This window comes from Daucus carota, chromosome 7 (assembly GCF_001625215.2).
Source record: "Daucus carota subsp. sativus chromosome 7, DH1 v3.0, whole genome shotgun sequence".
NCBI lineage: Eukaryota > Viridiplantae > Streptophyta > Magnoliopsida > Apiales > Apiaceae > Daucus > Daucus carota.
The window spans coordinates 8,196,965-8,213,550 of record NC_030387.2 but is presented as its reverse complement, the minus strand read 5'-3'; the positions used below and the strand labels follow the sequence as shown (position 1 = coordinate 8,213,550).

The 16,586-nt window shown below is 34.4% G+C and overlaps 2 protein-coding genes across 2 annotated transcripts; one reads left to right on the top strand and one right to left on the bottom strand.

Annotated features, from left to right (window-relative positions):
• Positions 1-991: 991 nt before the first annotated feature.
• LOC108194252 (CASP-like protein 5B2) lies at positions 992-7,415 on the bottom strand. Its single transcript, XM_017361189.2, has 3 exons — positions 6,754-7,415; positions 1,530-1,662; positions 992-1,336 (listed from the first exon to the last, which is right to left on the bottom strand). The coding sequence occupies exons 1-3, from the start codon at positions 6,882-6,884 to the stop codon at positions 1,136-1,138; spliced, it is 465 nt and encodes a 154-aa protein (XP_017216678.1). The 5' UTR covers positions 6,885-7,415; the 3' UTR covers positions 992-1,135.
• Positions 7,416-9,660: 2,245 nt separating this feature from the next.
• On the top strand, positions 9,661-16,485 carry LOC108193340 (protein RETICULATA, chloroplastic). The gene is made up of 7 exons (XM_017359945.2): positions 9,661-10,416; positions 10,503-10,601; positions 11,661-11,881; positions 13,085-13,154; positions 14,253-14,332; positions 15,384-15,448; positions 16,022-16,485. Exons 1-7 carry the CDS (start codon positions 9,910-9,912, stop codon positions 16,213-16,215), a joined length of 1,236 nt encoding a protein of 411 aa, XP_017215434.1. The 5' UTR covers positions 9,661-9,909; the 3' UTR covers positions 16,216-16,485.
• The last annotated feature ends 101 nt before the right edge of the window (positions 16,486-16,586 follow it).

Sequence of the window (16,586 nt, the reverse complement as noted above, 5' to 3'; positions counted from 1 at the left end):
AATGACCTTTAGAATTTGATGTTATGACTTTCTAGTCCGGACTCTGGAGAACATCAGAAACAATGTCTAGCACTGTTATCTAAGAACTGAGGCAGATTGGGGGGTTTTCTCATAAATACAGAAGAAACTAGACTGCAAGAGTACATGAGAGAACAACTATGTCGATACTACTATATCAAAAAATTCCTAATCTGAACATTATAATCACCAGTGGACACTTATCTACGAATTAATTCATCTTTTGTAACTAATACAGATGTTTAGATTACTGTGCAGTATTCTGTAATTTCAGTGATGTGAAAGTAAATATATTTGCTTCTCACAGTTCTCGGGTTCTCATCTAAACCTGAGTACCTGACACAGTAAATATATTATGTAAATTCAAAGAATTAGGCAGAAGAAAACAATTAAAGCAACCTTTTTAGGAGTAAGTTATAATATGCTTGTAAGGATGCATCAGACTGCATGGATGTAAGTATTGTGAAATCCATTAGCAAGAGATTACCAAGAGCAAGTCCATGCTAAAGCTAAAATGGCTATAGCCATTGCTATAATTTGAGACCAAAAGGTAGTTTTTGGTCTTTTAATACAACTAGTTCTCCAATGCATAGTTCTAAAATAGGAGCAACTACATTCAAATCCATTGCATAGAGTATTAATTTAACATTTTTTGATAGTGATTAGAATTCATCTTCCTCTATATTCTAGTTGGTTGGATGATGTGGCAAGGATGGCTATAGCTATCTTTAGTTCTAAATATAGGACCAACTATCCATTTATCCATTTATAGGACTAAGTATAGTTATGCATTGGAGTGGTAATTTTGCAAACTTAGTTCTATATTATAGCTATACACCCAGTTATAGCTATGCATTGGACTTGCTTAGGTCAGTTCATATGTAAACAGTAAAGAGAATAAGATCAGCTTAAAATATGATGAGATCAAAATGAAAAGCATGATGAGGAAGCGCATAAACAAGATCTAAGATAATAATTCACAAAAAAACACAGACTAGTCACCATGACAAGAAAAAAAATATATGTACTGCAAAAGGCAAAATTTCTCAAGGATAAGATGCATACTAGAGAATAAGAAGACATTTTCTAATGCAAGGGATGGTAAACTGACCATGATTCACACTGATGCTAAGATCCAAAACATTACATGTGAAGATACAGCAGTAAGTAACCAAGTAGCGAAAGACAGAGCAATGGAGAGGTCAAATCTTCCACATGGGATATTCAAATGAACCTTGCAAAAATCCAAGTCTTTTGCATATAAAACCGCAATCCCTGCTGATGAGCATGCAGCTGCAAGTGATAAAGTAGCAGTCACCTGCATATTCTAAAAGCATTAAGATTACAGATTATAAAGAATTAACACTTCAATGCACTTCTCACCACTAATATGTACTTGGAGGATTAAGGAAGTAGAGTTGATAGCAAGTAAGCATCTTAACATTGATGAGAGACTCATGAAGCATCACATAGTTGAAATAATATAGCAGGAAAAGGGATTAGTTGAATACCCAATCACCAACGACAAAAAGGCTGACTAGGACTGGATTTTGAAGGTCTCTCTTTATTTTTAAAGCATAAACATCAAGGCACGCAAGACCAAAGCTCCATAACACTTGAAGCCCCATCGACGCAATTAAATAGCTGTTTGAATACGAATCATGTCAGAGTGAAGGAATAAAGGATCATATCTGTAACACCATCAAAGTATATATCTGAGAAACTGATACAAAAGGAAGCAAGTCATAATTCCTTGACGCGTCATTAGAAAACGTAGAGGCAAAAGTTCTGCTGGATGTGGCCATAGATATAACAAACAAGCACTCATGCATAAGAGAGCAAATTCTTTCCGCTCTTTCCATATATCACTCTGGCTCTTCTCATAAATCCTAAGACCTCCAAGACCTTTTTTTTTATATTTAACTTCTTTGGATGGGGAAAATATACACCAATTACATGTACAAGAAGACCATATAAGGGACCTTTAAGCAGTTAGTATAGCAATCAGTTTTTCTTCTTTACAAGTGTGTGGCTTGTAGCTAGTAGACCCGGCCATTCGGGCGGGCCGGGGCGGTTCGGGCCGGTTCAGACGGTTTTTGAACCGCCACCGGTGGAACCGTAACCGGCACGTCAATACTGGCGGTCCGGTTCGGGCTGGGCCGGGCTGGGAAATTAGAAACCGTAACCGTGAAATACGGTTCACACGGTTTCTTCAGTTTAAGCGGTTTAACTGTTCGGCGGCTTGGCGGTTCGGCGGCTGCGGTTTAATCACATCAGCAGTTGGTCCAAGTTGGCGGGCAATGGCAGACACAGACTACAAGTACAACTCTACGTACGAACCACAGTCTACAAGTCGTAGACATGTTTTTCTGTTTCTTTTTTTAGTTTATTTTTATTTATAATAACATGTTTAAATTTTAATAATTCTTAAATTTTATAAATTCGATAATAAAGTTTTATATGACTAATTTTTAATAAATTGTAAAGTAATAAATAATAAATTGTAAAAACTTAACTGCACCCACTACTTTCTTCCACTACACGCACTTTATACTTTAAATATTAGTATGTCGATCCCACTACTTTACCCACACTACACTCATTTTACACATTAAATATTAATCGGTCCCACCACTTCACCCACTTTTCTTACTTTTCATCATTAAATCACTACTTCACCCACACTACACTCATTTTACACATTAAATATTAATCGGTCCCACCACTTCACCCACTTTTCTTACTTTTCATCATTAAATTACACTTTTTCTTAACCTCCGTGCCACTCCCCATATGTATACAACTCACCGGGACGGAGGGAGTATATATACAAAATAGATTATAAAAATATTTTCTCTTATATTCTTTAGAGTATACTTGCTAATATAAGATAATAAATACATGTGAAATATATGAAATAAATATATACTTTATTATCAAATATATACAAAATTCAGTTTGATATGATTCTCGTATTTTTATAAATTTGTATTAAAGTTGATTTTACGAAATTATAATTATTACATTTTGATGTCAGATTGAAGATGTACCAATTATATTTATCATTGTCATAGTTGATTCAGTCAAGATTCAAGAAAATGAAAGAATTTGTAAATTTAAGGGGCTATATTAATATTATATTTGAATATGCATGCATCTCGTGCATGATTGGCTGGATTTCTAAGTTAATTACACGGGTTATGCGGGCTGGAGGAACCGCGGGCTGTGCGGTTCGCGGTTCAACGCGGGCTTGCACGGTTCGCGGTTCAACGCAGGTTTGCTCGGTTTGGCGTGCCGGTTCATGGCGGTTTGCGAATCGAAGATATGGGAACCGTAACCGGCTCGTCAGCAACCACGGGTAGTGCCGGTTCGAACCCGGCACGTTAAAATACGGGCTAAATGGCGGTTCGGTCCGGTTCACGCCGAGCCAAACCGCCCGAATGGCCACCTCTAGTAGCTAGAAACAAGCACTCTCTTCAGTAAAGATAAAAGATCATTTTCACTTAATAAAGTAAAACAAAGGGATTTTTAACATTATACTTAGTGTACATTAAATCGATTGCTGTTATACTTGTACAGTTTGTTTAGGTTTTTTCTAATCATGGATAGTACATGTCCAAAAATTTCAGTTAGAGTCTATGACAAACTATCTAAAATCTAAATAAAGTAAGACTATTTACATTCGTTCTTCGAAATTTCAAAGCTACAAAATATCTGCTACAATGCTCTAAGCTAGTAAGAAATATTAGTATATCACTTTTGCTCTAGGATTACAAGCTATATAATTTGAAAAGATCTACACAAGTAAATTGTGAGTAAATCAAAATGATAGACCACCCTCCAACAGAAACCTCATATAATTTCATCAAATCGTTGTTAAAATAAGGGCAAAACACATAAACAGACACGTGAAGACAAGGAAGACATGACATCTCAAAACCAATTAAGAAATGGATATATGTGCATGTTTACCTAGATGGAAGGGATACTTCAGTTCACAGAAGAACGGGTAGGGGATACTTTGCAGTGCGGGGGTGTGGTGGAGTGCATACAGGATACGCCACGTGGCCTAATGTGCAAGTCAGAGATGGGATAGGGGGGTGCAGGAGTAACATTTTTCGTAATTTTCAACAACCTTTTTTTAATAAGCTTAAACTCAAATTCTACAGAGCAAGTCTGATTGTTCAGCAAGTAATACTAATAAGGTTAAAGGAGTGATAAGAAGATCGACAATATATGAATATTGATTAAAAAAGATAAATGGTAGACATGTCCAGATTTAATGAAGTGAAGGAAGCAACCAGGGGACCTCAACTACATTATCTCAGGATATATTCAAATTAGTTTGGTGGTCTGTTCACTTTAAGTTCTCTGCACTATATATTTTCTGCTCTTATATATGCATTTCGTGGTCACTTAATATATGCATTTTTGTATTCTTATTGCTTCACATAAACTTAAGTATGGAAACTTGAAAATGCGGCCTATAGAAACAGGAAATACAGCCAAGTCATCTTGAATTACAATAGTTATTCATGTATTTTAATTGTCAAGACTTAAGGATGGATAACTTGTTTATTCCGTATTTTGTTCAACTTGCATCTTATCAATGATATACATATATAGGTAAATGATCAAATAGAAATAAATATTGATGAAACTGGAAACATCATTGTTCAACATAGTTATATTTAGTGATTATCTTCACCAACCACCAGACCCAACTGCCATTACCACCCACCACCACCGCCCACGTATCAACCCACCAGCCACTCACCAAACACATCGTCATCACCCCGCCCCACCTCTCACCGTCTTTATTCCCTGCACTCCATTATCACTACTCTGCACCACTCCCACCCCTTATGTCTATCTGCCGCTGCCATTACCGGCCGACTTCGACCCACCACCACTTCTATCATCTATATATATACAGTGTGTTATTCTACTATAAACTCCCTTATTCTACAAACTAAAAACCCATCAGGAATATCACTAATTCTTAAAGCGAATATCACTAATTTTTAAACAAATATCACTGCTAATATTTCAAATTTGAGGAGCCCAAACACCAATCCGTTGGGCTAATCAGCTTCTAAGCAGCACATTGAAGCTCTCACAGAAGGTTCAACAAAATCAAAAGTTTTTAATTCCAATTACTCGACAGAAATTGGAAATTTTAATTTATCCATATCTGATGTGCGTTCAGCAGAAAAGTCTTTGATCCTCGAACCGCTAAACTTATCACATTCTCAGTTCAAGCAGCATGTAGTAGCCCTACAAGTATTCAGCTGGTGAGTTGTTTATCCCTTATTCATCATTAGTAAGCTTATTAAAAACTACTTTGAAACTATTTAATAGATTTATAGATAGCGTCTTTCTTCTGACCATTATAAGAAGATCCTCTCCGACGTACTGTATTATAATATATTTGTAATCATTTAGGTACTAGGTTTGAATCAGGTCTTGTAAGCAGGCCTCCTGTTGATAAAGCCGTCTTGGACTACAGTAATATAATAGTGTCCTATATATATTTGGAGGTTTTCACTATTTTTTATAACACAAATCACTATTTTCTAAAGTGAATATCACTAAATTGCAGTAGTATTTAGTTTGTATTTAAGGGTTGGTTTGTATTTGATCACTAGCCTATATATGTAAATGGGCTGCACTCCACAAAGAACACCTTAAAAAACGAAAACACTTCATTTTTCATAAAAAATGATTTTTTTAATATTATAATTATACAGTTAAACGCCAATTAAACTTAATATATGAAATCTAAGATCCAAACTCATCCAAACTATTATTATGAAATATTATAAAATCTAGAATGAAATTTAAAACAGAATCCAGAATGAATCATATACAGTTTTTGCACGATTAATTTTACATAAAATCATGTTATTTTTAATCCATATTTATTATTAAACATGTTAAATATTATTATTCTTCATAATAAAAGGTTAATTAGCTTAATACTAGAATTTAATTAAAGTTTTAGATGAGATTTTCTAATATTTGATTCCAAAGTTTTCTTCTTTGTTCTCCTTAACCCACTAAACATAGAAACTACAAACTAAAACTAAAAAATTTCTAAATCTGGGGTTGATAGAGTGGTCCTAGGTGGGTAATGTCATATAAAGGGTGTGTGATGACATGTAAAGGGTGGGTGAAGTTGTAGTGGTCCTAGGTGGGTAATGTCATATAAGGAGGAGGCGATGACATATAAAGGGTGGGTGAAGTTGTTTAGAAGTGATTTCTCTTATTTTGTATTGTATTGTAGTGATTAATATTGATATTTTAATTTTTAATATTTGTCGTATCCTCGCACACCCATATCCCCATACTTTTGAATTTAACGAATTTCCGAATCCCTTACCCAACACCCACACTCATGCCCGCACCCACACTCATGCTTGCCAGATGTTTACAGTTGACATATTATAGAATTCGCCACAATAGTTTTACCAAAAGAGAGTACCCCTGGACACAACTTGAGCTTAACTTTCATATAGGGAAAAATTGTTGATTGTATCAATCTATACGCAAGCAAGCAGTTGTTCAATGAATGCCCAATAGGTCATCAAGAAATATAACTCAACCCTTGCTGCATTTGAGCAAACAAGCCCCCAAAACATCAAATATATGAATACAAAACAAGGGTTATCTTGAAGACAATATTAAAAAACAGATATCCTAAACAAAATAAATTAGAAAGCCTGAAAAACATACCAGAAAGCAGTGTAATTAGAGAATCCTGTAGCAGAAACCATGACTCCAATGGAAGCAGCAGCACACAAAAATTGACCAATCCTCAACAACAACCCGCTAACCATTCCAGGACTCCCAATCAGCTCTTTCATTTCTAATCTCTATATAACAAAAATGTATCACATTCACCTTGTCTAAATCAATAACACAAAGCCAAATCCTAATAATCCCCTAACAACATACACTATCTAACAACACAGAGATCCAAGATCTGGGATTTCTGATTGATACTGTACTAGAACTCTAGGAGTAGATAACAAGCCAAAATAACAGAGTCCAATTTGGGTTATTCATCATTTTTAACAACTCCATTACTAGTATTTCTGTAGTACTAGTAGGAGGAGTTGGCGGGTAAAGCTCTAATATAGGGGCCGTTTGGGTGAGCTTAAAATAAGTGCTTTTTGCTTAAAATAAATAAGTGGAATAGAAGTTAGAAGCAGGATAAGACTTATAAGTGATTAAAGTGTTTGGTAAATAAGTAGAAGTACTGAAACAAAAGCTAGCATTCCTAGCTTTTTATAAGTGCTTTTTGACTTATTACACAAACGGTACGAATAAGTGCTTATAACTTATAATCCAGAAGGTGGACTTAAAAGTCTCAAACAAACACCCACATAATATACTTAGCATTGGTTACGGGAATATACTACTAGTATTACTAGTATGATCAACGGTGTTATTACCCTATTTAGCTTTTGCTTTTTTCCGACAAAACCTCAGAGGCCTGCGTGGATATAAATGTACATACCAAGTGATATAAATTGCTTTTAGGAATAAGGTAAATATGTTAATCAAATATTGAAATGTTGAAAATCGTATATAAATATATTAATATGAAATTTCATATTATATCCTCGCCAAAATCTTAACAATTTAGGGAAGACCTGTGTGTATTGCATGAGCAAATTGATAATTACTTGAAAAGTCGGACTCCTGTTTATTTCAAGTTTGGTCGATAATATTTCAAATTCTTTATGATTTCTTTTCTCGAAATAATCCAAATCCTCAATGTTTAAAAAGTTTTTGATTAATCACAGCTGGCACAAATTATGTGTTGTTTAAGCATTAATCAGATAATAACTCAGTTTTTGAAAAAATTGGTCAGAAATTGGAATAGTCGATCAAAAATCAAATTGACTGGTCAATAATTGATATAATTAGTCAAAAACTGGTCATTATAAGAAAAAAATTTAGAGAAATTATTCGGTACACTGTTTTTTAAGCTTTTAATTGCAAAATTACTACTTCATTAAACTAATTGCATATTCACGTTTTTGGTTGAAAAAAAAAATATAAATTGTATAAATACGGTACTTCGTAAACTCTTCGTCTCTCTCCCTCATTTATTCTCTGTCTCTCTTTTCTCCCACCCTCTCCTCGTATCCCTCTCTCCTCTATCTCCTTGCTCTCCTGTCTCTCTTTCATTGCTCTCTTCCGCCTATGTCTTTATGTCTCGTGTTGTCTTGAAGAAAGCGAAGGAGTCCTCCGATAATCGGGATCGGAGTTTCATCACCAGTGATGAGCGAGCGGCGACGATTGTATGGCCAGTCGGCGGAGCGGATGAGCATGGCGACGATGGGAGTGACAAAGAAGAGGATGCTGATGTTGAGTCATTTCATGTTGCACTAGAGATTCATTAAATTTGATTGGTGGTGATTTCCTGACGAGGTTGAAGGTTGATTGCTTTTAGTTGATTTTTAATTTGTTGTTTTAGTTGCTTTTGAGGTTTCAATGTTTATATTAGTATTGGATGGGTATTAATTTTTCTGTATTTGCAACCAGTTGCAACTAAATGTAATTTTTTTTAAAAATAAATTCAAAACCGAAATTTAAATTTTTTCCGTACCGAACCGGACCGAAATTCTATAATGGACCGAACCATACCGAACTGAAATAATCCGGTTCAGTCTGGACCAAAAATACCGAAATTATGCATATATATATGGTTGTTAGCAGTTTGTAGATATAGTTGTATATGTAACCACCGTATTTTTGCAATATTTTCAGAAATACAATATTTTTGCAATTTGTTTTAAAAAGTGATAGTATGTGCAAAAAATCTTTCAAACTTGATTATTTATGAAAAAAGTGCAAAAATTTAAAATGAAAGGAAGTTGAATTTTTTTAATTTAAAATTAGATTTAATCAATACATTAAATTAAAAAAGTTGTTATTTGTGAGATAACCTAAAAAGTAATGATATTTATTATACATGTGTATAGGTAATATTTTTGTGATGAGTTTATACAATTTTCATTTGATACTATTTATTATGATTATAAATCTATATTATATTATATTATAATATATTATATTATATTATAATATATTATATTATATCATAAAATATTATATATAATTTTAAAATTAAAATCAAATTAGTTCCGATTAATCATTCCGGTAATCTTTAATTTACTAATTAATCCCTAAATACGATTCCTATTTTTCACGATAGTGCCTGTCCTAAACAATTATTCAAATAATTCATCATCGAGTTTTTTTTTTACAGAATCTATTATCGAGTTTAAGAGGGGTGTATTGGATTGAGATTTTAAAGTATTTTTTTTGCATTCATGAAATCCGAGGGTATTCGATTGGGATTGTTTGAAATCCATTAAAATCTTGAGGTATTCAATTGGGATTTCAAATTATGCTACAAAATCTGGTGGTATTCAATTGGGATTTTAAATTATACTTTAAAATCCGATGACTCTGCGACATTTTATGAAAAATCCGTACAAAATCAAAACCAGACACAATCCATTAAAATCCATAGACTAAAAACAATCCATTAAAATCCGAATGGGATACACCCCTCCTAAAAGCTCAAAATAGTTTAAAGATAAATAGCTCCTCTCGACTGGAATCAAACCTTTTTTTTTGACAGTGACTAGAACCGAAATGATTCAGGGGAGAGTGGACGAAATAAAGGGTTTTGGAGGGTAAACCCTACACGTGCTATTTCCATCTCATCTTTTTTATTATACAGCCACCTCTTGAGTTTCAGGTGAAGAAAAGCTAAGTATAAACACTAGAAATCTGACATATATAGTGCTATTTAACAAAATCAAGGAAAGTTGTTGGATACCCAATTCACAGCAATCATATATTACTGCAATGGCCGTCTATTCTTCAAGAATTGCAGCGGCCCATTCGGTTAATCTGCGAAATGAGCTTGTTTGTCCGGCTAAAAAGCTCTTCTATTTTAGGGTTTCAAATGTACGGAACTTGAGAGTGGGAGATGGTTTAAGAGTAAGGGGTTTAGCTAATTCAGAAGGTGGTGGGTTTGAATCTATCGGTGCGGTTGATAAAGTTGTTGAAGATAGTGAAAGCTTGAATGGGAGAAATGGTGTTAGGGTTTTAGATGAGAGTGATTACAAACCAAATGTTGATAATGGCAGTGGGGATGGTGGGGATGATGCTGGTAATGGCAAGGCTCTTGGTGGCGGTGGCGATGGCGAGGGTGGTGACCCGGAAGAGAAAGAGTTTGGTCCCTTGCTTAATTTTACTCAGGTGATGAGAGAAATCGAAGCTCGGGGTGCCAAACTTCCTTCTGATATGCTGGAGGCTGCCAAAACTGTTGGAATCAGGAAAGTGCTTCTTGATAGATATCTTGATTTGCAGGTATGTCATTTTCAAAAATGTGCTTGTATTTTTCTGATTTTTTTTCTTTTGTGATGTGGATTGAATTTACTGATTTTTGATTGTAGGGGTCAGCCTGGCCTCTGGGGTTTGCTATGAGATCATGTGGAATGCTTCGGAATCGAATGTTAGCTGATCCTACTTTTCTTTTCAAGATAGGAACTGAGGTATGTATATTCACTCTTTTGGCAGCAATTGTTGGATTGGGCACTACTTGTTGGATATGCTCTAGACTGCTTGCAAGTTTAATATAACTTTGTATGTGTGTGGAAAACTAATCAAGCTTAAATTTTTTGTTGAGTACCGAATGTCTAGGTGTCTAGGGTATATGCTCAATTGATATTCCATTCTACTCATAATTACAACTATAGCATTGAAAACACTGTTTGGGAAAAAAAATATTACCATCTTCTCTTGACAAGATTCGAACCCTCAACTTCCGGTGAGCAGATTGAGCGATACCATCCAACCAAAAGGGTCATCACTTCTGTTTGCGTCCATTAAACATATGTTCAATATCGTTGGTAATTATATTAGACTGAAGCTCCTTGCATTTAGAATCAATATAATCATCAAACATTTAACTCCTCACAATTTGCAGAGTGAGGTCCAGTTTATACAATACTACACTTATGAGATAGTAGAGCTGCACTTTTAATTGTAGTGATTGATTTGTGCATATGTTTATTGAACACGACGAAAACAAATCAGCGATTTGACTTAGTTTTGTAAGTTCAAGCTGATGCTATGTTACTGTATCAAGTTTATCTTCAAATACACTTCTTTTGCTTTCTGTAATAAATTTGGTTACTAATAATAAATACATAAAACAAAAGAAGTAAAAAATATAATTTAGAGAAGATAGTTTGTATTGCTTCTAATTGAATAAAGTAGTAACAAATTTTTGAGGCATTTTAGTGGTCAAACTGACTCCAAACATTACAAAGAGAATTTATATTTCTAAATTTCCTCCCCTTCTTTATTTATGCAACTTCCTAATTTTTCTCTCTATGGAATTGACTTCCCAACATATTCCTTCAGTTCCTAGTTTCCTCCCTGTTTTTTCTATGTTGATATCACGATTAAGGTGTGTTGCTTGTTTGTCCCTGTTTGTGACACCTTTAGTAAGTGACCTGATTGAGGCCTTAGGTGAGCAGTCTGTTCTGTTATTGTTACAGTTTGTTAGACGATGTATATTTATTGTACTCTGATAATTTGGTTTGCAGATAGTTATTGATACTTGTTGTGCAACGTTTGCGGAGGTTCAATCGAGGGGAAAAGATTTTTGGGCAGAATTTGAGTTATATACCGCTGATATGTTGGTTGGAGTAGTTGTTAATGTTGCGTTAGTTGGTATGTTGGCTCCTTATGCCCGTATTGGAAGATTGTCTACATCTCAGGGATTACTTGGACGTATGCAACATGCTTATGCGGCCCTTCCTAGCAGGTTGTCTGTCTATCTCATTATAAAGCTTTCAAGTAGTTCCATCCACGCCATTTTCTATATCCTGTTGATGGATGTTTATCAAAAATGCCATGTCAAGGTTGATATACACAACATCAAACAAAACTTTCAACTGTACTTGCGAGATTTAGATGTTGAAGTCTATAAAGATTCCTTATTAGTCATCTATTAAATATACATAGTTTGTCCTATATTAGGACTTGTACAATTTTTCAGTAAAAAGAGTAATTGGTGATCTGGTGTATCTATTGCACTCGCTGGAACAGAAATAAACAATTAAGATGGAATGGATTTACTTAGCTTATGAAAATCTGAATGTAGAAGATATTAGCTGCTGTTATCCAGTATCCCTAGAGTAGGAAATCAGGCTGTATAATTGATATAGTTTCCATACTTAAATAAATTAAATGTTGCCTTGGTTATATCGAATCGTAGGCTGTTAATACTTAATATTTGGCACTTGATACCAAATATTCTCTTGTCTGTACATGTCCTATATAAAGGCTTCATCTTTTCATAGATAATGATATAGAATTCTGATTTCTACATGGTATCAGAGCTACACTTGAGAATTCTATTAGAAATTGTCTTTACTCTCAGCCTTAAGATACTCATGGCAGGCCCTCAAAACACATCATATTCTACAGTCTCAAAGAACAGTTCAGGGGGTTCATCTGTCCTACAAAACCCTCAAGATACTTCTTATACTATTTTTGATAATCAAAAGTCTCTTCAAATAACCATTCACAAACTGAATGGACAAATTTTTCTTCAGTGGTCACAACAGCAATGGAGGTAAATATTGGTAAGATGTATTTGTTCCTTTCGACTGCCAAAGAAGTGTGGAGAACTGTTCAAGAAGCATACTCAGATACTGAATAATAACAGCAGCTAAATATCTTCTACACTAAACTTAGAGCTACCCTCTTAACCTTTTTGGGTGGTACATGTTTATTCAATTATATTATCGATTCTTAAATATGTTTTTCCTAACAAGTTTTTGAGCTTTTCACGAATGTAATGTTTTGATGAGAACACCTAGACTTTGTGAGACTGATATCAACTTTGAAACCAGATATGTTGCAATAGCTTATTATTGGAGATTTGTAGTGCTTTTTCATTCTGAATTTCATTATTCACCCCATTTGACTGTGGCTCTATATCTTTTGGCGCTTATTTATGCAGTGTATTTGAGGCAGAAAGGCCAGGATGTAGTTTTACAGTAAAACAGAGGATTGGCACTTACTTCTATAAGGTAATACTTCCACAAACATGGGAATCTGTGGAAATAAGCATTGACTTGACACTTTTACACTATTTGGTGTGATTTGACAAGTTTTGATATTAAGATTTCATACCATCGATTGTCTTTGTTTTAGTTTGAACGTAGTGCAAGTACAATTACTGTTCTAAACTACTTAATAATTTGAAATGATGGGTGCCCAAGACATGAAAACTTGAAGAGTGATGCATATTTCTATGTTTCATAAATTAGTAATTTCCCCAAAGGTGATTCCATCATAACCACATTGCCCCTTACAGATGCGAATAACTGTTGACGTGTGAATCTGTGATGCTTCCCTTCAATGGGATGAATGGTTGCCACAATTAGAGTATTGAGAGTAGATATAGAGCATAGAGCACTGAGAGTAGGAACATCCTTTTGCATCCACAACCATGATACTCCCTCTGGTCCTTTATATGGGTCGTTTGACCTTTTGAAGCTTTGACCACATATCTAAAATTAGCATTTTTTAAATTTTCTTTTTCTGAATAAAAATATTTATATTATATTTTTATTCAGAAGAGAAAATTACAAATATATTAATTTTGTTATATGGTCAAAGCACCTAAAGTTACGTGCAAATAGTCAAACGGCCTATAAATAGGACTAGCATGTATTTCAGAAACTACTGGAGCGATTTTTAGTCTAGCAACCTGTTGCAATTAGATTTAGACGTGATCGTAATACAGTCAGAACTTGTTACATCATATAACGCCGACCAGATAACATGTCACATTGTCTCTCATGGAGGTAAATACAGGTGCTGCTGGCCTATTAATGCTGAAGTTGTTGCCTTTCTTTGAACACACCCCATGATGTTTATCTTCTTACTGATCTTATTAATGGCTAGCTTTTGTGTTCAGCTGATAAATGGAGAATACAAAAGTAATGTGAACCTGTATACATGTTTTTATTATCCTAATTTGTTTGTTTGTGTATTATTTTCTATAATACTTGACAACTTTTTTCTTGCACCATCTTTCTTTGTTCAATTAGTTAAATGCATAGCAACTAGCAAGTCTATTGTGTGTTTATGTATGCAAAACTATCTGACCCAGCATTTTCCAGGGCATTATGTACGGATTTGTTGGTTTTGGATGCGGTATTATTGGTCAAGGCATTGCCAACCTGATCATGACGGCCAAAAGGTATTTATTATCTTGAATGCATAGCATGCTTACATCCATTCATTTAATAAGCCTGCTACGAATAAAGGGAATAGAAATCACATTATATAAGAACTGGCTACCAAAACTATATATGAATTAATGAACTGACTACAGTAAAAGCTGATTGGATTAATTGAATATGCCTATGACATGATCTGTAGAACTGAAACAAGCTGGAAATTGCTTCATCTAGAAGATTAATCTTATAAACAATTCTGTGTCTTAGTTTAATTGCATATGGATACTGGTTAGTGTAAATGCACGGGGTATTAATAGCCTTTTGACTCCTTTTTCGATAAACAATCTGGAGCTAACATGATTTGTCAGGGTCACAGTTTGTTGCATTAGACTTTTGAAGTGATTTAATAGTTTTGAAGAATGGCTACTGTGGTTAGTCATAGTTACTGGTCTGGTAAATGAGCAGCTGCAGTACTGCCTTTTTGTATTGAAGTAGTTTGTGAACTGTTATCAACTTATTCGTGTTTCTTAAGGGGTTTGACGGGCCTTACCCTTAGGGGCTATAGTTTTGGAATATTCCTTTGCATTGCCAGAATGTGAAGAATATTAGATTCCTGCCTCTATGTCATTAGGATATCTTTTCAATCCTTGTACATAAATTATCAGGATCCACAATCATCCAACAGTGAGACAGTATGTTTTTGGAGATTGAGCTACTCTGCATATAAAAAACCAAAAATACTTGGTATGTTCGCCCTAGAAGTAGGGTATGGAGACGGTAAAATTTACGCAGATCTCTCCTTATGGAATAGAGATGTTCGGTGAAGTCCACCCTCCCCTCTTTCCATTTTTTGAAAAATCTTGAAGTGTCTTAGAAGTTGACGAGACTTATGGACATTATTAAGATTTTTTAGAAGCTGCCAAATGGCATCAGATGACACTGGGTAATAGGATCTTCATTTGGTCAATTAAATCCACCAGTATGTAGATTAATTGAGCTGGATGATTTACCACAATTGTTCAAGGTTGCTTAAAATCGAAATTTGATCACCATATACATCTACATGTTCAGGAACGTTAAGAAATCAGAAGCGGACATTCCAGTTCCACCACTAATTAAGAGCGCTGCACTTTGGGGTATGCCTTGCCAAATTCCTAATCTTCTTCTATTTGAATTGTTATTATGATATATGTGTGTATATAGGGTTCCACTCACAGTGCACCCTCTTATAGTCTTATATAGTGCGCCATTATTAAAATCTACATAATACGTATATTTAACATATAGTTTTATACAAATATAGTTATAAATTTTAAAAAAATGAATCAAAAATGTAACTATTTAACGTTTTCTCCAAAAATCAAGAAATTAATGAAGTATTATAAAATGATTCTACAGTTTAATAAAAATTATCCTGAATTATTCTGCTGTATAACCAAATGTAAGATCAAGTTCTTTTTTCAAGTTTTAAGTGTTATTTTTTTAGTTTCTGTATTATAGTGCTCTACATTAGAATCAAATTTTATGTTTTGTGAAAGGATGATTAATGTTATTCTATAATACATTAAATGGTGCACCACGGTGCAATATATAAGAGGATGCACTAGGTTGGCTTATATATATATAATCACTTGCTCTGTATATATTAATGGATTTAATCTGTTGCTGCTCCACTTGTAGTATTGATAATGTTCCTATTGAACTCGCAGGAGTTTTTCTTGGATTTTCTTCGAACACTAGATATCAGATTATTAACGGATTGGAACGCTTGGTGGAAGCATCTCCAATGGCAAAGCAAGTTCCGCCGGTGGCATTGGCATTTACAGTCGGAGTACGATTTGCAAATAATGTGTATGGTGGCATGCAATTTGTTGACTGGGCCAGATGGAGTGGGGTACAATAGATGTAGATGTATCAAGCATCTTGATGATTAGTGTTTGATGTTTTTAGCCTGCTAAAGGGATATGATAGTAAGGTGGGAAATATAGGTTTGTTTACTACTTTAAGGCCCAAATTATCAAGGAAAGCAGCCTGTATGTGCTGTACTTATTTAAGGTGGGGGTGGTTATGTTTTTTAATTTTGATATCGGAAGAATGTTCCTGAGATATTTTTTACTCAGGTATAGGAAGTTAGTGTACACTAGTAATTATCCATGCATCTTCTTTGATTACAGTTTTTCCCCCCTTCAAAATTCACCTAATAGATTAAAATCACGGAGATGAAGACGGCAAGGGATCAAGTACTTTATTTATAGCTCTATATGCATATTTTGT

Coding starts and splice junctions, on each gene's coding strand:
- LOC108194252 (XM_017361189.2), bottom strand. CDS start 6,884: ATGAAAGAGCTGATTGGGAGTCCTGGAATGGTTAGCGGGTTGTTGTTG. Junction 1,663..6,753: donor TCTAATTACACTGCTTTCTG/GTATGTTTTTCA, acceptor GTATTCAAACAG/CTATTTAATTGCGTCGATGG. Junction 1,337..1,529: donor TTTTTGTCGTTGGTGATTGG/GTATTCAACTAA, acceptor TAGAATATGCAG/GTGACTGCTACTTTATCACT.
- LOC108193340 (XM_017359945.2), top strand. CDS start 9,910: ATGGCCGTCTATTCTTCAAGAATTGCAGCGGCCCATTCGGTTAATCTG. Junction 10,417..10,502: donor ATAGATATCTTGATTTGCAG/GTATGTCATTTT, acceptor TTTTGATTGTAG/GGGTCAGCCTGGCCTCTGGG. Junction 13,155..14,252: donor TTGGCACTTACTTCTATAAG/GTAATACTTCCA, acceptor AGCATTTTCCAG/GGCATTATGTACGGATTTGT.